Source organism: Camelus dromedarius, chromosome 25 (assembly GCF_036321535.1).
Source record: "Camelus dromedarius isolate mCamDro1 chromosome 25, mCamDro1.pat, whole genome shotgun sequence".
Lineage (NCBI taxonomy): Eukaryota > Metazoa > Chordata > Mammalia > Artiodactyla > Camelidae > Camelus > Camelus dromedarius.
In genome coordinates, this window is record NC_087460.1 from 6,169,858 (window position 1) to 6,197,500 (window position 27,643).

The 27,643-nt window shown below is 38.5% G+C and overlaps 1 protein-coding gene and 1 long non-coding RNA gene across 2 annotated transcripts; one reads left to right on the forward strand and one right to left on the reverse strand.

Moving 5' to 3' along the window:
- Nucleotides 1-9,860: 9,860 nt before the first annotated feature.
- On the forward strand, nucleotides 9,861-23,745 carry LOC105098160 (C-type lectin domain family 2 member D). Its single transcript, XM_010990793.3, has 5 exons — nucleotides 9,861-9,990; nucleotides 15,115-15,219; nucleotides 17,206-17,390; nucleotides 19,860-19,963; nucleotides 21,997-23,745. The coding sequence occupies exons 1-5, from the start codon at nucleotides 9,918-9,920 to the stop codon at nucleotides 22,133-22,135; spliced, it is 606 nt and encodes a 201-aa protein (XP_010989095.2). The 5' UTR covers nucleotides 9,861-9,917; the 3' UTR covers nucleotides 22,136-23,745.
- Nucleotides 15,678-25,321, reverse strand: LOC135319309 (uncharacterized). The gene is made up of 3 exons (XR_010377792.1): nucleotides 25,107-25,321; nucleotides 17,471-17,767; nucleotides 15,678-16,865 (listed from the first exon to the last, which is right to left on the reverse strand). It is a non-coding gene; the product is annotated as an uncharacterized LOC135319309 (long non-coding RNA).
- Nucleotides 25,322-27,643: the final 2,322 nt, after the last annotated feature.

Genomic DNA, 27,643 nt, shown 5'->3' on the forward strand with positions numbered 1-27,643 from the left:
CTATGTAGAAAACACCTCAAAATATAAAAAATAGCAAACCCTTAGAATTAAGTGGGTCCAGCAAGTTGCACGATACAAGTTTAACACACAAATATTAATCATTTATTATATACTAACAATTAACATGTGGAAACAAAAACACAGTAGCATCTATAATCATTCCAAAGAAAGTGAAATACTTATGTATAAAATTAAAACGTATTCTAGATAGGAATGCTGAAATTTTAAAGTGCTGATACAGAATGAGAGAAAAACTACATATAAATGGAGGCAAAGATTGTATTCATGGATTTGAAGACTTAACATACTAAAAATATCAGTTCTTCCCAAAGTGATCTATAGGTTCAGTGCAATTTCCATCAAAATCCAGCAGGATTTTCGTAGACATATAGACTATAGACAAACTTATTCCAAAATTCAAATGGAAGGCCCTAGGCCCTAGAATAACTAAAATAATCTTGAAAAAGGTGAATAAAGTGGAAGGAATTATTCTATATGATGTTAAGACTTACTCTATTGCTAAGGTCATTAAAGTAATATTGGCAGAGTGCTGGGCACATGGATTAACATAACAGAATAGCGAACCCATAAATAGACCCACACAAATATGGCCAACTGAATTTTCACAAGGGTACAAAAGCAATTCAGTAAATAAATGATGCTGGAGTACTTGGACATCCACTGGCAAAAATGAACTTCAACCTAATCTTACATCTGAAGCAAATATTAGCCCCAGAGGGACTCTAGGCTTAAATCTAAAACATAAAACTAGAAAATTTTGAGAAAAAAAAACAACAACGCAGGAGAAAAAATTTTGGATATAGAGCTAGGCAATAAATTCTTAGACCTGACACCAAAAGCATGATTTATAAAAGGAAAAAAATTAAAAAACTAGATCTCATCAAAATGAAAAACTTTTATTTTGTATAATACTTTGTAAGAGAATAAAAATAGAAGCCTGGGAGTGGGAGGAAAATCTGCACATCAGATGTCTGACAAAGGACTCACACCTAGAATACAGGGCTCTCAAAACTCAACAATAAAAAAGGTCCAATTGCAACAGAGATAACTTCAAAAAACATAGACAGGAAGCTACAGAGATTTTCCATATACTCCCTAACCAGACACATACATAGCCTCCTCCATTATCAGTAACACTGATCAGAATGGGACATCTTTCACCAGGGACGAACCTACATTGACACGTCATCATCACCCAAAGTCTATAGTTTACTTTACTGTTCATTTTTGGTGTTTTGTATTCCATGGGTTTGGACAAAAGTATATTGACATATGTGCATAATTACAATTTCACTGCCCTAAAATACTCTCTTCTGGGCCAATTTATCTCCCTCCATTCCCCCCACCCCCATAACCAGTTTTTTTTTTTTTTTTAATTGTCTCCATAGTTTTGCCTTTTTCAGGATATCATATAGTTGGAATTGTACAGCTTTTCAGATTGATTTCTTTCATTTAGTAACGAGTATTTAAGACCCATTAACTCAATGTCTTTTTATGAATTGACAGCTTTTTTAAAAAAACTGAAGTATAGTCATTTACAAAAATGTGTCAATTTCTGGTGTACAGCACAATATCCCAGTCATGTATATACATACATATATTTATTTTCATATTCGTTTTCATTAAAGGCTTTTACAAGGTACTGAATAGAGTCCCCCATGCTATACAGAAGAAATTTGTTAAATCTATTTTTATATATAGTGACTAACATTTGCAAATCTCACACTCCCAAATTTATCCCTTCCCACCCCTTTTCCCCCCATAACCATAAGACTGCTTGCTATATCTGCAAGTCTGTTTTGTAGATGAGTTCATTAGTATCTTCTTTTTCCTTTTTAAAAATTCCACATATGAGTGATATCATATGGTATTTTTCTTTCTCTTTCTGGCTTACTTCACTTAGCGTGATGGTCTCTAGGTCCATCCATGTTGCTGCAAATGACATTATTTTATTCTTTTTTATGGCTGAGTAGTATTCCATTGTATAGAAATACCACCACGTTTTTATCCGGCCATCTGTCAATGGACCTTTAGGTTGCTTCCATGTCTTGGCTATTGTAAATAGTGCTGCTATGAACATTGGTGTGCATGTATCTTTTTGAATTTTGTGTTTCTCCAGATATACACCCAAGAATGGGATTGCTGGATCATATGGTAACTCTATTTCTAGTTTTTTAAGGAATTTCCATACTATTTTCCATAGTGGCTGCACCAGTTTACATTCCCATCAACAGTATAGGAAGGTTCCCTTTTCTCCACACCCCCTCCAGCATTTGTTATTTATGGACATCTTAATGATGGCCATTCTGATTGATGTGAGGTGACACCTCATTGTACTTTTGATTCACATTTCTCCAGTAGTGATATTGAGCATCTTTACATATGCCTGTTGGCCATCTGTGTGTGTCTTCTTTGGGGAAATATCTATTTAGATCTTCTGCTCATTTTTTGATTGGGCTGTTTGTTCAAAATGGATCAAGCCAAAATCAAGGTATTGGAAGAGCCATGTGTCTTTTTTAGGCTCCAGCGCAGAATCTTTTTCCTCTCCTTTTAGGACGTCTAGCAGACCTTTGAATTCCTTGGCTGTAGCGTCCTGCTCCATCTGCAGAGCCAGCAGCGTAGCATCTTAAATCTCTCTCTGATGGTGACATTGCTTCCTTCCCCTAATAAGAAGCCATGGGATTCAATTGGTCCAACCCACATAATTCAGGATAATCTCCCCATCTCAAGATCCTTGATTAACCACATCTTCAAAGACTCATGTTTAAAAAATATAAGGTACATATCAACAGGTTTGGGGGGTTAGGACTTGGTTTCTTTAGGGGGTCTGGTGTTCTACCTACTGTGTGTATGTGAAGTCAAATAACCACCAGGCTGAAGAGTCATTATTTGTGTTGGACTTACTTGGCTCCAAAGGCTCTTTCTTTCCTGTCTCTCTCCTTGACTGCGTTCCTCTTTCACTGACTACATCTACCATCCATCCTGTTGTCAAAGGCAGAAAGGCCCGAGGGAAGCGGGGGCAGAAGTCACCTGGTAACTCACAGATGTGAGCTGATACATCCAATCACATATCAGTGATTGTAGTACTTTTATTTTAATCACTTGAGACAGACACTTCTTTAGAGCAGTAATGGGTAACTTGATGGGTAACTTGCAAGGTTTCTTTTTCTTTTATCATTGTTTTATTTTGAAATAATCATAGAGTCACAGGAAGTGTAAAAAGAAGTTCAAAGAGGTTCTATGTACTCTTCACTCAGTTTCTGTCAATGGTAATGTCTTAATAACTACAACAAAAGCAGGAAGTTGGTACAATCCACCAATCTTATGCAGATTTTGCCAGTTTTATATGCACTTGTGTGTGTCTAAAATTCTATGCAATTTTATCATGTGCAAATTTGTGTACCAGCTCCATAATCAAGATACAGACCTGCTGCATCACCACAAGCATCCCCCTTGCTTCCCTCTTACAGTTACATCCATCTCCTTCTCTCTCCACACCCTCTGACCCAGTTTCTAGCCCCTGGCAACGACTAATGTGTTCATCTCTGTAATTTTGTCATTTTGAGAATATTGTATAAGTGGAATCATAACGGTGGTGGTCTTTTGAGTTTAGCTTTTCTCACTCAGTATAATATCAGATGCTTCTATTTCAAGGTATATATGTTAGTGATTATGATTCTGTATTTGTCAGGGAATAAAATGGAGTAATGGGTAACTTGAAGGGGCTTTTTCTTCTGTCTTCACATCCAGTCAATTACTCATTTCTGTCTCCTAAATGTAGGTGCAATTAAAAAAACTTTGGTAGGGGAAAGAATAAAATTCTTTCCATAGTGAAATTAAAATGATTCTGTGTACTTTCCCCCTTCATACCACAACTCCCTAAGAACCATATAAAAACATGTCCTATGTCTCACATATGGTGTCAGCTATCAGATGGGGTTTTATAAGAAAATAGACAAGAGGCTATGGCTTAGGAGTTATGAACTCACATAGATGGATAAGGAGACCTTGTGTTAACTGGACGGTTATTTTCTCATCCTTCTTTCATAATTTGTACTCAAGCCATTTTAAATTTAAGAAGTTTTCCCAAATCTACTATGTATTATGTTCTCTTTGGGCATAAATTAATGCAGTTCCTTTCAACTAGAACACTTCTCTATGCACCTCAAATGCCTCACATTTAGCTAACACCTACTCAGTTCTTCAGTTTGCAAATTTAGTTAACATATCCTTGGAAAAATTTCCCTGGGATCAGGGTTCTCCTTAAGTGCTCTCATAATAACTTTTTCTGTTGCCTTTTGCAACTTGTCCCAATGAATCGTCTTAAATACTCACTCAGCTTTCCAGTTCCCCCTTTAAGTTCCTGAAAGGAAAAGATTGTATCTTTTCATTACTGTATGCTTAGAATTCACCTGGCATGGTGAGCTAAACGTGTGAAGCTTCAAAAACATGCTCTAAATGGTAATCGAGTAATCATATAATTCTGACTCCAGCCACAAAATGTTCAGTTTCGTTTTGTTAGAAAGAGGAGCAGTTACAGGAAACAGGCCGATTTGGCTCAGCGGTTACGGGAAATCACGTGGTTTAATAAGGAACTTCACCTGGTGTAAGGGAAAACAGAGAAAAAAAAAAAAAAAAACCAACAACACACAGTGTGAGAGTTGTATAAGTTTTATCTGGGGCAAAATGGAGACTGTAGCCTGGGAGACAGCATCTCAGAAAGCTCTGAGAAACTGCTCCAAAGAGGTGGAGAAAACCCAGTATTATATATGATTTCAGTGAAGGGGAGGGTCGTGCAGTCAAGCACACACACAGGCAGAGGCTGCTACTGGTCATGAGGAGCGGATGTCGCCGTTAATGGTTTTAGTGCTTTTCTAGATATGAGGAGATGCAAGCATTTGGGCTCATAAAAATCTTCTGAAAATATCTGACTGTATGAAGCCCTGTTCTGCCAGTTTTTCCAAAGCATGGACTGATCATTCCTGATCTCCGCCCTGAGCTCCTTTCAGGGAGGGTTGGAGGTCAGTGGCTGCCGCTCATGATTTAATACCAGCAGAGGTGGATGGCAAGTGCCAATGTGATCATGTCCTTGTAGAGGCAGGTGGCAAGGCTAGTTTTCAGTTAGCAGTTTTTAGTAGAAACTGAGAAATTTTATATTAATAGACGGTGTGACTAATGCAGAAGTGCCACATGAGTCAACACTTGACCGTTATTTACTGACCTTCATTTCAAACTAATTTCCAAATCAAATCATTTAATCATGAACTCTGCCCCTAATTGTGAACTTAGACAAAGTTACTTGAACTCTCACTCAAGGAACTCTTCTTAAAATCAAAGTAATAATATTTGGACCCATTAAATGAGACCATATCTTTCAATCTTTGCCCAAAGTTTCGGGATCACAGGAAGTGATAATAAACTGCAGCTTTAGGTCATCATGCCGTGAGAATAGCGGTAAAAGTAACGTTATTAGTTCTGTCACCTATATGGGAATTCCGAGAAAATGTGAAATTTATCAAGGTTTATTTCTTTTCCTCTTTGATAACAAAATAAAGAAATGATGGAAAAAGGATAAACCTGAAAGTTCCTCTGTACTTCTGTCTATAATACAAGTTGAGAGACACCAAACTATTACTGAGAATTTAGAGGAGCCAGATTTAAAAAAACATCTTTTAAGGAATTGGAACACTTCCAAGGAAAGATTCAGAGACGTGAGTAAACATTTTGTGAGAGATTCTTCTCCTAGAGGCCCCTTGGTGATGGGTGACATGCTCTGGGCTAGCAGGCAGTCTCCTAGGAGAGATAAAAAATCTTTGTCAATGTCCTTGAAGAGCCAAAATTCCAAAGAGAAGAGAAAGCCAGAGAAGTGAGATGAATCTTTTCCCCTCAAGCCATTTGCAGATTCTTCAACTTCACAGGGAGAGACTAGGAAGACAAATGTGAAAAGCAGAGTGGATTTTTGACAGTCATCTGATGTTGAGGAGAAAAAAACTCAATCTCCAACAAGGAGAAGGAGCTTTAGTAATAATCTGAGCTCGCAGATGGAATTTCTAGAAGGCTTAACCATAGGTACCAAAACAAACAAGAAATGGTGGAATGGTAGAGAAAGGGTTGAGAGAATCTTGCAGAAACTGCAATGTAGATTTAAATCCACTCAGTCCTTGGTGGATTAAGGCAATAGCTACCCAATCTAATGCTGACCAGAGGATAATGTGATCATGTGAATACTCCTGGAGGAAGCTTTCATATTATATATAGATCTAGATCTAGATCTAGATACAGATGTATTTACACCGACAAAATTCAAGCAAAAATTCTCTTATTGTGTCAAGAGGTAAAACAAACAAATGTATAAGCAAATAAGAAGCGGACACATAGATGACTCAGAAATTGGAATGATCAAACCCAAACTTTAAAATACCTATGATTATGATTAACACATTCCAGACAATAGTCGATGAAAATGACATGTTTTACCAGAGAAGTGGATTCTCTAAATACAAATCCAGTGGAAATTTTATAACCCCAAACTGCAGCAAGAATTAAATAAGTTAGCATGAAGACATTTATGTAGAGCGTAAAAGAATTTATCAGCCCCAATCCTGGAAACATTAAAAGGAATTCCTCAAGCAGGAGAAAAATGATTTCAGATAGAAACATGGAAATGTGGCCAAGAGCCAAAGAACCATGGAAAGGGGAATATAAATTAATATTGATTACACAAAACAATAATAAAAATACCTTGAGAAGTGTAAAAAGTAAAACTAGAATTGAGTGCATGACAACAATAAAAAGTTGGGAAAGAAGTCATTTGAGTTAAAGCATTGAGTTCAAGCAGTTCTTGGAAGTGGTAAAGTCCTAAAATATATGAGACAGCATAAAGTGAAGGATACTCTTTTATCTTAGAGGAAACACAAAAACAATGGGTACAATAATGGTTGACTAGTTGTCAGAGAAAACAGCTAACCAATGATGAGTGAATACACATTCTTTTCTAGGGAATTTGAAATACTTAGAAAAATTTGTTACATGCAGGCTATTGTTAGGGCCCATGGTAGACTGTCCCTGAATGTGCCTCAATGGCATACGAACTATTTTGAACGAAAGTCACTTTAGAAATGGCGGACGCAGGATGGACATTTTGACCCTCCCACCTGTCTCCCTGAACGCAGAGTATAAGTCTCTCATAGGAAGAACACTGTTTGCTTCTGGGGGTGGAAGGACGCTCTTATCACCAGAGACAGGGAATTTGGGGCTGAGAAACCTGCATAAACAAACCCTGTTACTTGTTTGATTGACTACTCCAAGCCCAAACTCAGTTTAGATTCTTCACTAATTAAGCACCCAAAGCGTAAATTTCTTTGCCCTGTCAATTTCTCACAAATTTATTGTTTGTTTTCCTAAACAGGATAAAAGCTGCCTGTTTTGAACACTTATTAGGTCTCATTTCTATGAGACCTCCATGCTCATGAATGAAAAATTGCCTCTTCTGTCTTGAAATAGAAACACACATAAAACAAGGCTACCTGTTGATTGGTTGATGTAAATGCTTTGCCTAGAGGATCATAGGAACTTCAGCTTTTATTTCTCCAGGAGAAATGGGGTCAACAGTCACTGATTCAGTTTATGGAAACTTTATGGAACCTAACGACCACAAACAATGACAATCAACCAGAAATCAAAACGTGCACGATTTAATTAATATTATACTCGTAGAGAATTTTTTAACCTTAAATGCATGTATTGGTAAAGGAGAAAGAAAATAATGAATGAGCAAATTGTCTGTCTCAAAAAGTGAGATTAAAAAAACAGCATATTGGACCCCCAAAGGTAGAAAGAGGAAAGGTTAAAGGTCAGAAATGCAGACAATAGAAAAGGGCATGCAGTGGAGAGAACCAGCCAAACTAAAGACTGGTTCTTTGAAAACATTAAGGAAATGGAAAACACTGATAAATCTACTAAAGTGAAACATAAGCAAACCCTATCAGTCAGAAGCTCCCTTCCCAGATACATACCCAACAAGAAGATGTATGAATGTCCACCCAAAGGCCTTGTACTGAATGTTCATAGCTGCTTTTTCATAATGGCCAGAAAAACAGAGGCGTGGATTTTAATTTGGATTAGAGTTGTTGTTGTTTCCACTTGCATAATATTCTCTTCCTCTGACAGACTCTTTATCCCTTTTAATAAGTCCTTATTTTCTTTGTTCAAATGAACAAGCATCAATCTGTCTTACAACAAAAGTACAAATTTATTGAAGTATAGTCAGTTTACAATGTTGTGTCAGTTTCTTGTGTACAGCACAGTGCTTCCGTCATACACGAACATACATATATTTGTTTTCATATTCTTTTCACCATAAGCTACTACAAGATATTGAATATAGTTCCCTGTGCTATACAGTAGAAACTTATGTGTTTTATATATAGTAGTTAGTATCTGCAAATCTCGAACTGCCAACTTATCCTTTCCCACCTTCCATAACCATAAGATTGTTTACTATGTCTGTGAGTCTGTTTCTGATTTGTAATTAAGTTTATTTGGCTTTTTTTTTAGACTCCACATATGAGTGATAATCTTATGGTATTTTTCTCTCTCTTTCTGGCTTACTTCACTTAGAATGACATTCTCCAGGGCCATCTGTGTTGCTGCAAGTGGCATTGTTTATTCTTTTTTATGACTGAGTAGTATTCCATTGTATACATATACCACTGCTTCTTTATCCAGTCATCTGTTGATGGACATTTAAGTTGTTTCAATGTCTTGGCCATTGTAAATAGTGCTGCTATGAACATTGGGGTGCAGGTATCTTTTTGAATTAAAGTTCCCTCTGGATATATGCCCAGGAGTGGGATTGCTGGATCATATGGTAAGTCCATTTTAGGTTTTTTGAGGAATCTCCATACTGTTTTCCACAATGGCTGCACCAGTTTACATTCCCACCAAAAGTGTAGGAGTTTCCCTTTCCTCTATCCTCTCTCCAGCATTTATCATTTGTGGACTTTTGAATGATGGCTATTCTGACCGGTGTGAGGTGATACCTCACTGTAGTTTTGATTTGCATTTCTCTGATAATTAGTGATGTTGATCATTTTTTCATGTGCCTATTGGCCATTTGTGTGTCTTCATTGGAAAATTAATTGCTTCTTTGGTTCTTCTGCCCATTTTTTGATTGGGTTGTTTGTTTTTTCTTATTAAGTTATAGGAGCTGTTTATATATTCTGGAAATTAAGCCCTTGTCATTCTCATCTTTTGCAAATATTTTCTCCCATTCCATAGGTTGTTTTGTTTTGCTTATGGTTTCCTTTGTTATGCAAAAGCTTATACGTTTAATTAGGTCCCATTTGTTTGTTTTTGCTTTTATTTCTATTGCCTGGGTAGACTGCCCTAGGAGAACACTGCTGAGATTTATGTCTGATAATGCTTTGCCTATGTTTTCTTCTAAGAGGTTTATAGTTTCTTGTCTTATCTTTAAGTCTTTAAACCATTTTGAGTTTATTTTTGTGTATGGTGTGAGGGGGTGTTCTAACTTCACTGCTTTACATGCAGCTGTACAGTTATCCCAACACTGAAGAAGAGACTGTCTTTACTCCATTATATATTCTTGCATCTTTTGTCAAAGATTAATTGACCAAAAGTTTGTGTGTTTGTTTCTGGGCTCTCTATTCTTATCTATTGATCCATAGATCTGTTTTTGTACCTTCACTACCTGTTAAAGAGATCACGGAAAAACTCAGTGTATTCTGTTATGACGTGTTTCACTGATCTATCTTTACACCACTCATATTTTGCCTAGCTTAACCATTTCATTTCCTTAATGCTAATTTCAAACGGTTTCTACTTTACATGCTTCTTGAAGCTCAAACGGTTGACTGCAATTTTAGCTTACTCTTAAAATGGAAGACAAAATGCATAGTGCTGATAACATAGAGAAAGACTTTGTTCCAACTGAATTGATTAAAAATTCAGGTAAGAGGCTGGGCTGCATGGAGTGAGTGTGGTAATCAGGGTGGGAAGGTAGTGATACTGATGGACTCTAGTTTTTACAACGAAAATGGTTAACTGGTACAGAGCTTCCAAGGATGAGAGACGAGGTGCTGGAGGTCACATACTGCTTTATAATTTGTGTGACCATTAGCAGATATTGAAGTCCTTGCACTAACAGGTACAAAGAGGGGATTATTAAGAGAAAGATGTGAGAGGACAGAGTTGAGCTAAATTTATGACTGAGAATGAAATGATTAATTTCACTGAGAAGAGTACCAACTGTGGAGTGTTACACAGACGTAACGTATTATTATTATTCAATAAGGTAGAAAACCTATCATGGGAGATCATAGGAGAGAAAACATTAAAAAGTAAGTAAAAGATATTTACAAATCAAAAAGCTGAGCAAGAGGGCAGGGATAGCTCAAGTGGAAGAGCATGTACTTAGCATCCATGAGGTCCTGGGTTCAATCCAGGTAATTTTTATTAGTTGGGGAAAATTGAGGTACCATAATTTAGGATAGAAAAGGTATTTTTGTCCTTGATAAAAGTAGTAATCAACTTAGAGAGAAGGCAATTGAGATGAGAAAAAGATGATTTCTAATTCTTGTTAAATTATTTCATTTATTTCTTCATTCATTTGGTACTTTGAGTATTTTTATAACAGCTGCTTTAAAATATTTGCCAGATAATTGCAGCCTCTGCATTACTTCAGCATGGGTTCTGTTGACTGCCTTTCCCCATGCAAGTGAAAACTTTCATGGCTGTTTATATGCTGAATAATTTTGGATTATATTCTGGACATTTTGAATAAGTTTTTTTTATGAGACTCTTGGACTGTGTCTATATTTTTAGAGCACGTTAAGTAGCATTGGTTTTAGCAGGAAATCACTCTACCTATGTTTAGGCCTTCTGTGGTCTCTGGTCCCAACGTCAGTTCAGTTTTCAGAGCCTTTGGAGTGTTACTCAGATATTTCTTGTAAGTGCTTCACCCAGTGGCCGATCTGGGATTGTGGCAATGTTCTATTATAAATAACTTAGGTCTTAATGTCTTCAGTGCTTTAATTTGAGTCAAGGGTACACATGCACAGCTTGTGTGTGTATGTGGAGGGTAGAGGTGAGGCCAGGAGTTAACAAATAAGGTTCAGAGGTCTCTACAGAGTTCCTCCATCTTTGTCATCGGTTCCCAGAAGCTTTTTTCTTTCCATCCTTCAGCCAGAAATTTGTGACTGTAGCTACCCTGCTAGAACATGCACTTCTACAATTGTGGCTGCATCTGTAAGCCCACATAGCAGGAGGAAAGAGAAAGGAGGCGGAAGAAAGCAAAGCACTTGGCTCCACCTTCTTGGAACCACAGTTCCACCAAGTGAAGAGGGTGGCTCACCTCCCTCCGGGATTCGGGCACGAGGTGTCGTGATTGTCACTGCTGCTGCTGTCTTGAGATTGCCCCAGGTTTGAGGCACACAAGAATGGAGAACAAAGCGAGAAAAAAATGAGGTAATTTCATACTGTCTGGGTTAGGAGCTCACTTCCCTACTCAAGGCGGAGCCGGACTGCTTCTCCGGAGGCTCTCTCGGTCTGTGCCCTGATGGGCGCTCCATCCCTGGCTTCTGGGTGTGTTACACTCAGGGCACGGCCACTGGGGAGACGGAGGAGGGCTTGTTCAACACGGACTTGGTGGCTCAAATTCTGGTGTTTTTCATAGAATTACTGCTGCTATATAGTTTTTAGAGTCCTCAAGTAGCTGCTCTGTGCTTTCTGTCAAGGCTTTATAGTTACATTCAGTAGGAGAGACAGTCTGTGTTGTGCTAACTCCACTTACATGGAACCAGAATCACCCATTTGTCCGGTGTTTATCGAATCCTTTCTATTTCATAGACACTGATCTAGATGCTGGAGGTACAACGAAATGGCAAGCAAATCGACCAAGTTCTGTCCTTGATAGCACTTACAATAAAATGACAAAAAGTTTTTATTAATCAACTTTCCTTTTTTATTTTGTTTTTAAAAATTTTATTGTTTGTTTTTCTGGGGGGCAGGGGGAGTATTTAGGCTTATTTATTTATTTATTTAATGGAGGTACTGGGGATTGAACCCAGGACCTCATGCATGCTAGGCACACGTGCTACCACTGAGCTATATATCTTCCCCCTTTCTTTTCTGTATTAACCCAGCCTATTTTGCCTTTGGTCCATGCTTTTTCAGATAACCCCACCTCCCATTTGAGATCTCTTGACTGGCCTATCCTCTTGCCCTCAGAAATGTTCATAGATGCCTAGAATTTATGGTTTAGGCTTAACCTGAGACCTCTGTCCTGTCCTGTCCTGTCCTGTGGGTATATGAATTTAGCACCAGGGCATAAAAGAGAAAACTGTCTTCTAAAGGACTTTAGATATCTGGTCTACCATAAAAGGGGCTTAAAAGTCATTGCTCCCATCTATAGAACAAGAAAAAACTGAAAAAAAAAACAACATCTCTTCTTATATCGACCAGACAACTGAGGTGATATGGAAAATCACTGCCCCAGAACTGAAGAGGTACACTACTGGATACAGGCACCACACCTGACTGGAGCAGGAACCCAGGGAAAGGAAACTCCACAGGATATAGTACCCAGTTTCTTTGACCAGTATATCTTCTGTGGCTTTGTGTTCTGACACCAATTGGGTATCCTGTAATTCAATTCAGTTCTGACTGTAACTAATTGTAGTTTGCATCAGATCCCACAAGTTAAAGAAAGCAGTAATTAGATAAAACTATTTTATCTAACAACAGTAGAATATACATTTGTCTCAAGGTCCCATTAAGCATCCACCAAGTTAGACCACATTCTGAGCCTTAAAACATAGCTTAAAAATTAAAAGAAGAAAAATCATACAATATATGCTCTCGGGCCATAATGGAATTAAAATAGAAAACTGACATCCATAAAGAAAATTTTAAAAATCTAAAAACACAATGCCAGTTATATTAGCATGAAACAAAAATTTGAATAAATATAACCATATATATATATATATAATATTTGTATAAAGAAAACTATAAAACTTTGATGAAAGAAATTAGTAAAAATATAAATGGAGGTATATTCCATGTACTTGGAAAGAAAGACTCAATAATGTCACAATGTCAGTTCTCCCCAACTTAATCTAGTCATTCAATTCAAAGTCCCACCAAGGTATTTTATTGGTATCTACAAACTTATTCTAAAGTTTACACAGAAAGATGAAAAGTCCAGAATAGCCAATACAGTTTTGAAGAACAAAGTTGGAGGGCTGACACTACCTAACTTCAAGAGTTACTATAAAGCTACAGCAATTAAGACTGTGTGGTATTGGTGAAAAAGTAGACAAACAGGCCAATGGAAGAGAAAAGAGACCCCAGAAACAGACTCACCACTCATCAACTGATTTTGACAGAGGAGCAAAGGCAATGGAGAAATGACAGTCTTTACAACACATGGTGGTGAAACAACTGGACAGCCATATGCAAAAAAAAAAAAAAAAAAAAGGATCTAGACCCAGGCGTTACACCTTTCCCAAAAGTTAAAATGGGTCAAAGACCTAAATGTGAACTGGAAAGCTGTAAAACTTCTAGAAGATAACACAGAAATTTTAGGTGACCTTGGGTTCAGTAAGGAGTTTTTAAATACAATGCTAAAAGCATGATCCATGAAAGAAAAAAAAATAAAGTTAGGGTCATCAAAATAAAAAACTTCTGCTCTATAAAAAATACCATTAAGTGAACGAGAAGACTGGAGAAAATCTTTGCAAAACATATATCTGATAAAGGATTGATACTCAAAATATATAAGGAATTCTTAAACTCAACAGTAAGAAAACAAAAATCCCAGTTAAAAAGTGGGCAAAAGCTCTAAACTGACACCTCACTAAAAAAAAGATACACAGAGTGCAAATAATCATATTCTGCTTGGTAGAACAACATCAGGGGGCTGAAAGTCAAAACAACAATGTGACCACCACGTGCCCATTAGGATGGCTGAAGTCCTAAACGCCAGTCCTGGTGATGCTGCGGAGCAACAGGCGTTCTCATTCACTGCTGCCGCACTGCAAAATAGCACAGCCACTTTGGAAGACAGTTTGTCAGCGTTTTGCAGAACCGAACATACTCCTACCCTATGACCAAGAAATTGCACTCTTTGGTATTTACCCAAATGAACTGAAAACCTACATCCGCACAAAAATCTGAACAAGAGTGTATATAGCCACTTTATTCATAATTGCAAAACTTGGAAACAATCAAGGAGTCCTTTGGGGGAGGATATAGCTCAAGCGTGAGAGTGCATGCCTAGCACGCACAAGGTCTTGGGTTCAATCCCCAGCACCTCCTCTAAAAATGAATAAGTAAATAAACAAACCTAATTACCACCACCCCACCCAAAAAGGAGAGAAAAATTGAAAAAAAAAAAAAGAAGTCCTTCAATAGGTGAATTCATCAACTATTACATCCATACTCTGGAGTATTATTAAGTGATAAAAAGAAATGAGCTATCAAGACACAGAAAGAGATGAAGGAACCGTAAATGCTATTGATACGGGAAAGGCGGCTATCTAAAGGCACGTGCTATAACTCTACTTCTATGATATTCTGGAAAAGGCAAGGGAGATGGTAAAAAGATTAGCGGTTGCCAGGGTTTTGGGGTTGGGTGAGAGCAAGAAAAATGAATGGGTGGGGCACAGTGGATTTGGGGAGCGGTGGAAACCTTCTGTATGACACTAACGGTGGGTACATTTCCTTATTCATTTGTCAAAACCCATAATGTACAACCCAAAGAGTGAACTCTAATGCAAACTATAAACTTATAATTAATAATAATGTACTGATAATTCTCTCATCAATCGTGACAAATGTACCAAGCTAGTTCAAGACACAGCAAGGCTAATTCATAGTTTGTGTGTTTAATTTTAACTTCTATGAACAATACAACTTTAAAGACTGAATTGTAAATTCGTAAAGTGACAGGTCACTAGATCTCTCTGGTGAAAAGAGGAGAAATTAAACGGAAGTAACATTTTGATGAGGAATGCATCTAGTAGTCTGATGTCTGTATTTAATGTAAAAAATAATTTTTGATGATTTTTCCAGTTTATTGTCCTTCCAAAAGGCATCCTGGTGAACCTATCCTGAAACTACATGTGGTTCTTATCCTATGTCTGACATTCACGGTGTGTGTACTGGTTACTTTTTTCGGTAAGTGAATTGCAATCTTTGTTCACCTAGAGAATTCCATTTACTAAAAGAAGACATGATAATTTTCTTGTCTTTTATAGCTCCTAATAGTTTTTTTTTAATTTCACCAAGTGAATTAAATTCCAATAACCTTATAAGAGGGTTTTAAGTTTTAACTGGGTAAGATAGAAGTCACATTGCCACAAATTTAATGGAATGACCAGAATCTACAGAAAGCAGAACCCAATTGACAGTCAGATTATGCTTTAATTTACGTTGTTACCAGGCCTTTTATCATGTGGTTTTACTATATATATTTTTTCTCAGAAACTACGTTTTCAATTAAAATCACTTCAGTGTCATTGGGCCTAGGATTCTGGTAGAAGATATATTGAAATAGTCCAGTAACAGCCTATGTGTACAGTTTGTAAAATTGTGTTTATGGTTGACTTTTGGGCAAGGATTCAGTGTGTATTTTTTAAACAACATATTAGTTAGGGTATAGGCTAATGACATTGAAAAGAAGAGAGGGCCAAAAAACATTGAGGTCCCAGGTCAGTCTTCTTGATAAGTTTTGGTGTGATCAGAATAATACAGAAACCTATAACTCTGAGCAATTTAAAATAAAATTTACGATTTAATTCAAAGACAGGTAATAACTTATTGAAGTATATGCTCATGTCCTCTTATATTTTTATGTCCTTTGTCATCCTTACCACTTGTTCATCTTTTATTAAATTGCTCTCAGGTCACCAAGTTGCCAGTCAAATTACAAGTGAGAGTGTAACGTTTAAGAGCACAGATCTGAGTGCAGATTCTGGATTCCGATGTCTCGAAATTGAATTTCAGCTCTTTTACTTGTGATGCTCTGTAACCTTGGACAGCTCTAATAACTACTCTGTGCTTCAGTTTACTCGTTGGTGTTGTAATGATAAAACTTGTATATGACTGAACTTGGACAATGGACTTAAGACAGAAGTAATAATTAACCCTTCATGGTCATCCTCATGGTCACCTACCAAGATTTCTTAGATATTTGCTCAAGATCACCTCTGGACAGAAATGTGGAGCAGAGTGATTACTCACCACTTTCTCTAACAAAACTTGAATTTTGTAAAACAAATACAAAGAAGAAAGATTTGCTTGAACTTTGGTCAATAGGTTTGTTGTCCAGTATGTGTAGCAGTCTCTATTCTGTCATAGCTGGAGACAAAGATTTGCTTTTATTTCCACAACACACATGCTGCATGAATCAGAGCAGATGCGATAGCACTTTTAGTATTTCACAAAACTGGTGGAAAATGCATTAGAAAGCATTTGTGTTACCAAACTCACCTTGGGTCTGCTCACTTGAAGAACAGCAAAGCCAAGCTACTGACACCTGGTTGTGGTGAAGGAAGTGCAGTGTTTACTGCAGGACACCAATCAGGGAGCAATGAGCAGCTAATGCTCAAAAGATTCAAACTCCCCAGCAGCTTTCAGGGAAGGGTTTTTAAAGACAGAGTGAGGGAAAGGGTTGTGGAGTGCGTGATCAGCACGTGCACAGCTCTCTGATTGGCTGGAAGTGAGGTCACAGGGTGATGTTTCAGGAATTTCAATCATTAACCTTCTAGTTCTCCGCGGTCTGGGATTTAAGTGCTTGGTTTCATCATACGGGAGTCTGATTTCTGAAAAAACAATTTAGGAATGTGAATCATTGATTGCTACCTGTGTGCTTCAGGGGAAAATAAACACACAGTGACTGCTGTCTGAGTGATCATTGTTTAAATTGTTGCCAGTTCTCCTGCCTGATTGCTATTCTTTGTCTGTGTGTGTTCTGACTTCTCTGATAATTAACTGGTGAGTAAGACTTCTTGAAATTCAGGGAAGATTCAGGAAATAGAAGTTTTTCTTTAAGCAAGAGGTGGGGAACATGAAAGGGCCTGTTCTCTAGAAAGCCCATCTGGGGATTGCTCTGCTTGGAAAACTATGTAGGAAAATATAAACTTCAGTTGTTTTTCATTTCAGTAACTAGAGCTATCTTCCACCAAAACCCATCAGAATGTCTTGTACCTGCATGCCCAGAATACTGGATTGGTTTCCAAAGAAAGTGTTTCTACTTTTCTGATGACACCAAGAACTGGACATTCAGCCAGAGATTTTGTAACTCACAAGGTGCTGACCTTGTTCAGGTTGAAACTCTCCAGGAACTGGTAAGCAAATACTTCTGGCTAGAATAAAAATTTTTGACCCCATTAAGACACTATGATATTCTTTGTGTTTTTATACTTACGTAGATACTTAATTTTCAGCATAAGAAGAGAGGAATCCAGCAGGTCCTTCATTCTGATGTGTGCCGTCTATAATTCCCCTAACATTCACAGCAGGAAGATAGTCAGAGAGCAAGCCAGTGCCTTCTTTGACTTATTGAAGCAGGAAAAATGGATGTGGGGCGTGAGGGGGGCCTTTCCCAGGCTTCATTTGAGCCCCTGGGATGTGCCCCACCAAGTATGGGTCCTTGGCTTTGCGCAAGAAAGTATTCAAGAGCGAGCCACAGTTGAGTAAAGGTAAATTTCTTCAGAGAGATACACTGAAAGGCAAGAGAAAGGCCATGAAGTGTGAGGGTTGGGTGCTCAGATTAAAAGTAGGTACATTCCCCATAGACAGAGTATGAGCCGTCTCCGAATTGGGGGGGGGTGGTGCGGGGGCAGTGTTGACAGTTTTTATGGGCTCAGGGGCTTCATATGCTAGTAAGTGGAAGGACCAGTCTGACTAGTCTGGGGAAGGGGCTGGGATTCCCAGGAAGTTGGCCATTTCCCACTCTGACCTTTTGTGGCCAGCCTTGGGACTGCCCTGGTGCCTGTGGGCACGTTATTCACCATGTTAATATATTACAGTGAGCATATAATGAAGCTCAAGACCTGCTAGAAGTTAAATCTCACACCATCTTGAGCCTCAAGGCCTCCTAGGAGTTGAATCTTTTACCATTTTGATGTTAATTGCTGTAGCATTCCTTGAATGGCTGTACCCTGCCCCCTTCCTGTCTCATTATGAGCAAGAGTTGTGCAAATAGGGGTTTCAAAATTAGAGGTGGAAACAATTTTAAATTTCTGTGAAGTTAATAACACTGCTTCAAAATAAGTCAAGGAGAAGTGATGTTGGGGAAGACGGCAGAGTGGGAAGCCCCTGGAATTTGTGCCTCCACCTAAATAACTATTGAATTGACAGAAACTCTCCAAAATAACTAATTTGAAACTGTGGAGTCTAGTTGAACACTTGCTGAAGAGGTTGGTAAACTTCAGTTTATCTAGTGAAGTTCAGCCTTCCTGCTCAGTAGTGGCCACCATTCTTCACACCCCATTATAGCAGGGAGCTAGGGGACTGCTGTCCTTGGTCCTGGTGCAGCTTGCTGGAGCCGGGGTTGGCAATGAGGACCTCCAGATACTGGGGTTATGTACTGTCATTTCTGAGATCTGCTTTTCATTGCTAAGGGGCAGGCACAAAGGAGTTGGTTAAAACTCCACCAACTGAAGTGGTTTCCAAGGGTCATAAAGAAATAGCGTTTGATTTTTCCCCTTTGAGGACCAAACATTTAAGAAAATATTTGGCAGATAACTTGTGGATCATAGAGAGATAACAGAACAGAGATTTTAGTGACCACATGCAAAAGGGAATACGTTTTCTGCAAAAAACAGTTCTGAAACATCACAAAGAGATGGCTCCAAGCTTCAATGATCAAAAATTCAAGAATCCCTGAAGAACAGGAGAATAAGATTCAGTTATCACAAAATACCCATAATTTCTAACTGTCAACAATAAATTACAAAACATATAAAGGAATAGACTATTCATAGGAAAAAAAATACCTGACAGAAATCATCCCTAAGGGAACTTAGACGTTGGAAATTTTAGTCAAATATGTTAAATCTGCTGTTTAAAATATGTTCAGTGAGCTGAAGGAAACCACAGGCAAGAAATGAAAAGAAATCAGGAAAATGATATAAATAAAATGAGAATATCAATAAAAAGGTAGAAAGGAACCAAACAAATTCTGGAGCTGAAAAGGACAAAAAAAATGAAAACCTTACTAACAGGTTCAACAGTAGAGTTAATCTCATGTTACCCTAAGCTCTTGTATTTTATGTAGTATGAAAATAGAGTTTCCAAAAAATGATCTGCTCATCAAAACGGTGCATCTCAGTTGTGTTAAGTATATAATGACTTGCTGTGTTAGCAGGATAAACCCAAGGTTTGTTTTTAAAACAAACATGTTTTTAAAACATCAAGAAGGTTGAAACCATGCCAAGTTCCTGTTGCAGTCACAATGGAATGAGGCTAGAAATCAATAACAGAAGGAAAACAGAAAAATTCACAGCCATGTGGAAACTAAAGAACTCACTCATAATATCCAATGATGAAAAAAGAAATCACAGGGGAATTAGAAAATACATTGACACAAAGTAAATGAGAACACAAAACACCCAAACTGAAGGTGTACAACGGATGCAGTACTGACAGAAATAGATAGCTTAAATGTATTCTCTGTGTATTATTATGCAATATCAGATTAACAAGAAGAAAATTAAAAGAACAGTTAAAAATCCAGCGTAAATGCAGCATTTCTTCTGGGAGAGGCTGGGTAATGCCAGGTTAATGAATATCATCTCTGTGTTTTCTGGAAGGATTTCCTCTTAAGGTATAAAGGCCCTTACGACCACTGGATTGGGCTGAGCAGAGAAGAAGGACAGCTGTGGAAATGGATAAATGGCACTGAATGGAACAGTTCGTAAGTTCTGAAAACTATGGCAGCAATGTTTGTGTTTGAATTTACTTTGCCTGAAAATGAGAGTGTTCTTCAGTTGTTTGCTCTAAAGATTCTTATTTTAAGACTAGTCATAAAGGAAGTGCCAGTTGGTGTGTTGCAAGGGCTTTGCAAGCTCTTTGAAGCAACCCAAAGCCTATCGCAGGTGGCGTGGTACAAGGACTACAGATCTGATGCCAATCTTGCCTACGCCATTTACCAACTTTTTCAGTTTGAGCAAACCATGCAACAGCTTACTTACCTCTGTCACAAAATCGATTGTACTTGCCCTGTTGATCTTACGGTTGACATGAGGATCAGAGTTTTGAGGTGTATGACTGTGATGTGCTGAACTTTGAAATGTTGCGTAAATGCAAGATAAGTTGCTAAATTAAACTACCATTGCATCAGTCTTTGGCCCTTTACGGGGGATGATGAGAGATGGTAATAATACCTGATATTTATAAAATTATAGCTATAAGGTATAGGACAGGCAAAGTTTGGCGTTGTCAAATTTAATCTCAATTGTATATGTATAAGATCTTCCTATTACTGAAAACAGTTTGGATAATGCTGGGAGACTTGGATTCAGATATTTTCACTAAATGCTTTCTTGTCTGAGGAGATGAGGGGATTTTGAAAAGCTGCTTTATGATGATAAAATAGTCAACACTGAAAACATTTAGTGACAAGGGCCCTGGACTGGACATTAGTAGGTCTGAAAGCTAGTTCTTACTCATTAACTCTTTGACCTTGGACAGATAGTAAGTTATAGGAATTAGAATGTGTATTTATCCACTGTGGTATCTGCAGTGCCTAATTTTGGATGCTTGATAAATATTAGAATTAACCTTTCTTTCTTTACAATTCTGATGTATTTACTCTGTCTAAAAGTGTTTTAAGGATCAAATACATTGTTAACTATCCAGTTATTGAAAACTGATGATCACTATAGAAACGAAAAATATTATATTTATTAAGACCTAGCATGTCTCAACAATTAGCAAATCCCATCAGAGTACTGAAATTTCAACTAGCAAAGTGGAGAAAGTTACAGTCTAAATGCTGACCCAAATGTCTGTGTCAGGCCATGAAACTCAGCTTAACTGCATCATATTTTTAGTACTAGAACAACCAGGGAAGTATGAAGACTGTCGTGAAATCTGGGGCTTAGAAAAAGCTGCTGAGGTCTCCAGCTATTTAAGGAAGTGGAATATTGCTGAAACTGCTGAGAAAAGACTATGGGTCTGACCTTTCCCACGAGCCAACTGGAGCTTTGGATGTAGTAAAGAACACTGCGCTTCAAAATTTGTAAATACTGACAGGCATATGCAGAATAGATAAACAAGGTCATACTGTAGAGCACAGGGAAATGTATACAAGATCTGGTGGTAGCTCACAGCGAAAAAAAAATGTGACAATGAATATGTGTATGTTCGTGTATAACTGAAAAATTGTGCTCTGCACTGGAAATTGACACAACATTGTAAAATGACTATAACTCAATAAAAAATGTTAAAAAAAAGAAAAAGAACACTAAGCTTATAGATGGAAGATAGATTTGCTTCATTGACTCTCTAGTTGATTTATTGTAGCTGCAGCTAATCAAAGCCCATTGACTAGTTAGTGATCAACACATAAGCCAGGAGAAAATCTGGCCCTAAGAATGAAAAGAAGGTACTTGCAACATAGCAGCATTTCTTCACTTTTCTCTTTCTCAGAGTGAGTAAGGTGGAAATAGCTTAGGCCCTAGTTTTTCATGGATTTAGGTATAAATCCTAGTTTTATTTGTTACAGGACCTTGGGAAGTTCAAAGGTTTTTGTTGTTTTTGTTTATAGAAAGAGATAATAATAATAAATATCTTACTGGGTAATTTTTAATATTGAAGAGATGGTATGTGTGATGTGTCTTCTATTTAGAAGCTGAGTTAATGTTGTTTATTTTTCCATCTTTATTCTCTCTGCTTTTGAAGGATTGTCCAGTGACCAACTGATTGATTCTGCTTCTTCCATTGCAGTTTTCCTATTAAAGGAGGAGGCGAATGTGCCTATTTGAATGACAAAGGGGCCAGCAGCGCCAGGCACTACTCGGAGAGGAAGTGGATTTGTTCAAAGCCAGACATGTACATCCAGATGAGGAGACAAAGCCCTAAATGACCTTCAGATGTATATTTGTAGGTGCTTAATAAATTAGTCTCTATACAGATAAACAAACTGAAGATGATGCTTTTGGTAATGGGGTGAAGCCAAGACACTGCTTAGGGTCACCTTTTAAATCTTTCTCTAATGTAATTACTTTGCTTGAAATTCAGTGCTTTCATTTTCTTCAGTTTTCCAGTAGTAGAATCCTGTCTGTTTAAAGTCTGTTCTTGTGGTTACTGTTTTCACTGACTAACTTGGTTCTCACCTATTGGCACACAAGGTTAAAAAGATGGGTGTGTGGTAAGGTCTACTGAGCTCCCTTCTCCTTGAGCCATCTGTGTGGACTTCCTGAAGTCTGTTGCTATGCAAGGCCTCAGCTGAGGCTTCCTTCTCCTTCCGTTGCTTCTCCATCCAGAGAAAGTGCTGTGATTCACTGCAGTGAATTTGGCTTATGTTCCCCAGTATGTGCTGAACTGGGGAGATCCATAAGTGTGGGAGAGGGTTACTTTTTGTGTCAACCAGGCTGGGCCAAATATATCTGAGTCAAATATATTTGGTCAAATACTCTTCCTGATAATTTTGTAAGGATGTTTTTTAGATGAGATTTAAATTCAGTGGACTTTGAGTAAAGCAGATTGCCTTCCCTAATGTGGGTGGGCCTCATCCAATCAGTTGAAGGCTTTAATAAAACAAAGACTGACTTCTTCCAAATAAGAAGGAATCCTGGCAGCAGACAGCCTTCAAACTTGAACTAAAATGTTAACTCTTCCTTGAGTCTTCAGCCTGACAACCTTTGGACTTTGACTCTTCCCTGAGTTTTCAGTCTGCTGGCCTTCCTTGCAGATTTTGGATTTAACAGCCTCCATAATCACATGAGCCAATTCTTCAAAGTAAATCTCTCTCTCTTTCTCTCAATGTGTTTCTATTTAGCTCTTTTCCTTTGGAGAACCCTGACTGACATAGAGAATTAACTTCCTCCAGAGCAAACTTTGACTAAAGAGGACAGGATACAGGGAGAAAATACGATGCATTCCCTAGCTCCTCTGCCTCCTTGGCTGGACAATTTGGAAGCACAGGTGTTTGACAGAGGCTCTCTGAAGGCATCTGGCATAACCTGGCATGAACGATCTGCCCAGCTTTTTCTAAAGACATAATTTTAGACATCTTTTAAAATTTATCTACTTATTTGTAAAATTTATTCATTTTCATTAAAGATTTAAAATTACAAAAACCATGATCTTCAATAAGAATGCTGCTACATAAAAAGTGATATGGCCATATAGTGAAATAATACACAGTAATAAACTAAAGCTATAATACTGTCATGAAAGGAGCGATGAGACATTGAGAAACTTGCTGGATCATACAGTAGTTCTATTTTAAATTCTTTGAGGAACTTCCATACTGTTTTCCATAGAAGCTGTACCAGTTTACATTTTTACCAACAGTGGACAAGGGTTCCTTTCTCTACACATTCTTGCCAACACCTGTCTCTTATCTTTTTGATGGCAGCCAGTCTAACAGGTATGAGATTTTAATTTTTTTCTCTGATGATTGTAGAGCATCTTTTCATGTACCTGTTGGCCATCTGTGTACCTTCTTTAATAAAAAGCCTATTAAATTTCTCTGCTCATGTTTTAATAATTGTTTGTTTCTTTAAATCAGAGCGGTGGGATTTTTTTTTAACAGGAAATATGTGATTATTAAGAAAATCCAACTCATTAAACATATTTTAAACTCATGAAACAGGTTTGTTTTGATACATACTCAGATATTGGTATTTTCACAACACTTTCATTTTTCTGTTTTTGTTTTGTTTTGTTTTGCATCAACATCTGGTCATAAGAAAAGGGCTCACTTTTAAAATATTTTTTCAGTAGGATCACTTATATCAAACATGATCAAAGCTGTTTAATTTTTCTCTAAGCCCAGTGTCATAGAGCTCCTCTACACATTCACTTTATAGAAATATGGTTTTTCCTCAAGATCTGATATTTCATACTAGTAAGTCAACATTGTATTATTTTAACAAATCTCTATGTTTAGCTCTATTTGTTTGTAGAAAACTAATAGGAGAAGCACAATCATTTTGGGCTTCAGATCTTAGCCTCCTGCCAAAGAAATTTTGGAATCTGTGCTATGAGGTCAGTTATATAGCTTATGGGCACAGATTTAGTTTCCACTTTCTACTTGAATATTTTCTACTCAACTAAAGTGAACAGCGAGTGGCTGCCTCCAGTTCTCCCCAGTATGTCTCAGGTTAGAGGAAACACCTATTTTTACCAGTGATGTGATGGAGTGTCAGTGCTTAAAGGAGCCAAAGAAATATCTACACTAGTTAGTCTTTCACAGTTTTTCGTCAAATGGTAGAGATTTGCCATTTGGGACTGGATGGGAACCTCAACGCCTAAATGAAGCATCAGCATAACTGCTGGCCCGGAGCGGAGCCTGCTCCGTGGCCAAGACTCAGGCCATTCTGAAATTGCCTCACCAGGAAGCCATCGCATCCCAGGAAACGACCAAATGTATAAGAGAGACCAATGACAGAGAAGATAGTCTGCAGTCTCCAACAACACAGAGATTTGTGCCTAAGGAAACAGAGCTAACAGAATGATTTGTAAAAATGCATAAATAAATTAAAGAAAAATGACCTTGATTCCGCTCCTCCCCCAAGATAACTTTTAAAGGGATTATACTTACTATTCCTACGGAGATAAAGGAGTAGGTATAAAACAGGCAAAAATCAGTATAAAAAAGAAAAAGAACCTGATTATAATCTTGAAAACAAAACAAAACAAATTATTGTTGAAACATACTCAATAGAAAGGCTAAACAGGAGAATGGACCTAGCTGAAAACAAAAAGCAAAGTGGTGAGGTAGCAGATTGTACTGAAATTGTCACAGAACAGAATGGAAAGACAGAGCGTTGAAAAATATGGAAAAATTAAGAGACATGGGTGATTGATGGAGAAACTCAAATATTCACCTGCTAGGAGTGTTGAGGGGCCCTGGGTGTACGTAATACCATCACCAGGCTTGGACCACGGTTCTCTGGCCAGTGTTGAGGACACCATATTGCAAGTGTTGCAGAAAATTGTGTTACAGCTCGGTGTTACAGCTCAGTTGTGGCAGCAACATGGATCTGTGCGAGAGATCAAGCAGCACTTGGAGAGTTGGAGAACTCAGGTTTATTACACCAGTGGGCCCACAGGAGTTAACACTCCAAGCTCTCGACCCGGTCTGTAAGTTTACACAGGCTTTTATAGGCTGCCAGTTTACACTTTGCAACATCATATGCAAATAAAATAGAACAGAAGTTGACCAACTAGGAACAAGCTTTGTAGAAATAGGCCAATCAGGAGAGAGAGAAATAACCAATCAGAGTGAAGGAAATAACCAATCAGGAGTGAGGGAAATTACCAATCAGGAGTGAGCTCGGGGAACCAATAGAATTTTAGGGGTATGTGAGCAGTTTCAGGCAAAAAGTGAGAGAGCCTCTGCGCCAGGGAATCAGATGGTGCTGGCAGGAGAGCAGTGCCCCTCCCTGGGGGTCCCGCTGGTCTTTTTATGGGGCTTCCCGCCTCACAAGCACAGGGGATATATGTGTTCTGATTCTGAGGAGACTGGGAACAGAAGAAAAAGAGGTAAAAGTGCATACTGTGGTTGATCTTGGTTACTGCTGTGAAAACTACTATTACGTGCAAACTGAAACATGGTGAAATAAGAACTTCTGTTCACAGTGGGGATCTCAGTGTACAAACTGGATAGAATACTGTGTAGAACAGAATGCAAAATATCAGTTTCATCCTATGGAATGCGGGTGGCCAAAAAAAGATATAGCTCCCAGTTTTACCAGTTTCAGAACAGGTACAGTTTTATTTTTTATGGCAAAGAAAAGAAATGAGAAACTAACAAAAATCTTCAGCAAGCCTTGACGAACTTAAAAGGCTGCTTTCACTACTCAGAAAGCCCTCCTCCACCTCCTCCACACCCTGAACCGCCTCTCCAGTTTACCTCTTCAGGTTAACTCCTACTTCACTCAAAGGCACCTCAGGCTTTACGTCCTCAGTTAAACTTGTGCTGATCCTCCAGGTCAGCCCTTTGCGTGGAGGGACCTTTCTGTTTTGTGCCCCAGGAGCCAAAAATACTTAACAAGCATGCCCTTGCTCAGTGACTGACTTAAAATATCCTTCTCACCGTGGCTTATTATTTGCTTTTGTTGTTGTTGTCACAGAAAGGAATAACAGAAAAATATAATTGCAAAGAAAACCCCTTTTGCCATGTGTTAAATAAAGACTCTGGACATCATGTAGTCAAGTCCTCCCCATCTAGAACCCTAGATAATGACCACAGCAGCGTGTTTTTTCTTTACAGCTCGTTCTGCTTTTCAGCCATGTTTCATTTGTCTTTGAAAACCATTGGTATGTTTCTTGGGAAGGCTTCATCTCTGATGGACAAAGTTGAGCTCTAGTGACTTCTGGTGGCAAAATCCAAATGATAAGGAGAAGACTGTCAGCAGGGTGTGCCTTGAGAAAAATTGGGAAGAATAAATGTTTTTATGTTGTCTGTCAACACTGTTTGTTCTGCGTTCTGCTTCCCAGTTTCTAGAGCCCACTTTGCAAATCTTAACGCTCCAGTCCTGCTTTTGTCGTTCTCCACCCTCCCACTTCTCTCCACAATGTTGTGTTGCATCAGATTTTTCTTCATCTTCAACCATTCCATCCAAACTTTCTTGTCCCTTTACCTAAGCACTTGGCAAGAATGAAACAGTCTATGGTTTCAAGTTAGCTGATTTAACTCCCAAAGAAATTAAAACAATAAGTTAAAGAGCAGCGTCAGGAACTAAAATCAAGGATTCCTTTGGGTTAAACAGCTCCCATCACAGCTGCACTGTGAGAATGACAATGATCAGCTACTTTGGTGCTCCTTTCACAGCAACACCTTCAAAAGAGACATCGATAATCCCCTCTTCTCTTATTCTCCGCTCATTTTCTCTTGAACCCACGTGGATGTCTGCTTTAGTTTGCTTGTTTAAGTTTTTGGTTTTTTTCCCTATCACTTCACCAAAACCGCTCCTGTCAGGGTCACCAGTGACCTCCTTTCAGTGGAAACCTAGAGTCAGTGTCTCCCTCCCCCACCCTCGAACCCTCCCTCTGGCCGGATGCCTCTCTGGCTGGGATGCAGCCAGCCTCGCCCCCGCTTCCGGGCGATGCCCTGGAAGAGGCGCAGCAGGTCCTGAGTTCTGGGTAGGCAAATGGTGCAGGGTGTGGGGGAAAGCCCTGTTGTGCCTTGGAAGGGCATGGTGACCTTAGGCGCTGGACTGAACTATGGAGAAGTTGCTACTTCTTCCCAGGAAGCGTGAGTGGGAGGACAGAGAGCAGGTGCAGACACCTACAGGGCAGGGCTATTGGGTACCACAAACACAGGTTGTCCTCACTTGCCCTTGCAGTCCCACCCCCTGCCCGCAGCTGTCACCGCAGAGAAGACGCGAACCAGTGCCCCACTTCCTCCAGCTGAGACCAT

Bases quoted from the DNA above. Each gene is read 5' to 3' on its own strand.
- LOC105098160 (XM_010990793.3), top strand. From the start codon at position 9,918: ATGGAAGACAAAATGCATAGTGCTGATAACATAGAGAAAGACTTTGTT. The intron at 9,991-15,114 runs GTAAGAGGCTGG...TGATTTTTCCAG, and splicing joins TGAATTGATTAAAAATTCAG to TTTATTGTCCTTCCAAAAGG. The intron at 19,964-21,996 runs GTAAGTTCTGAA...CTTCCATTGCAG, and splicing joins GGCACTGAATGGAACAGTTC to TTTTCCTATTAAAGGAGGAG.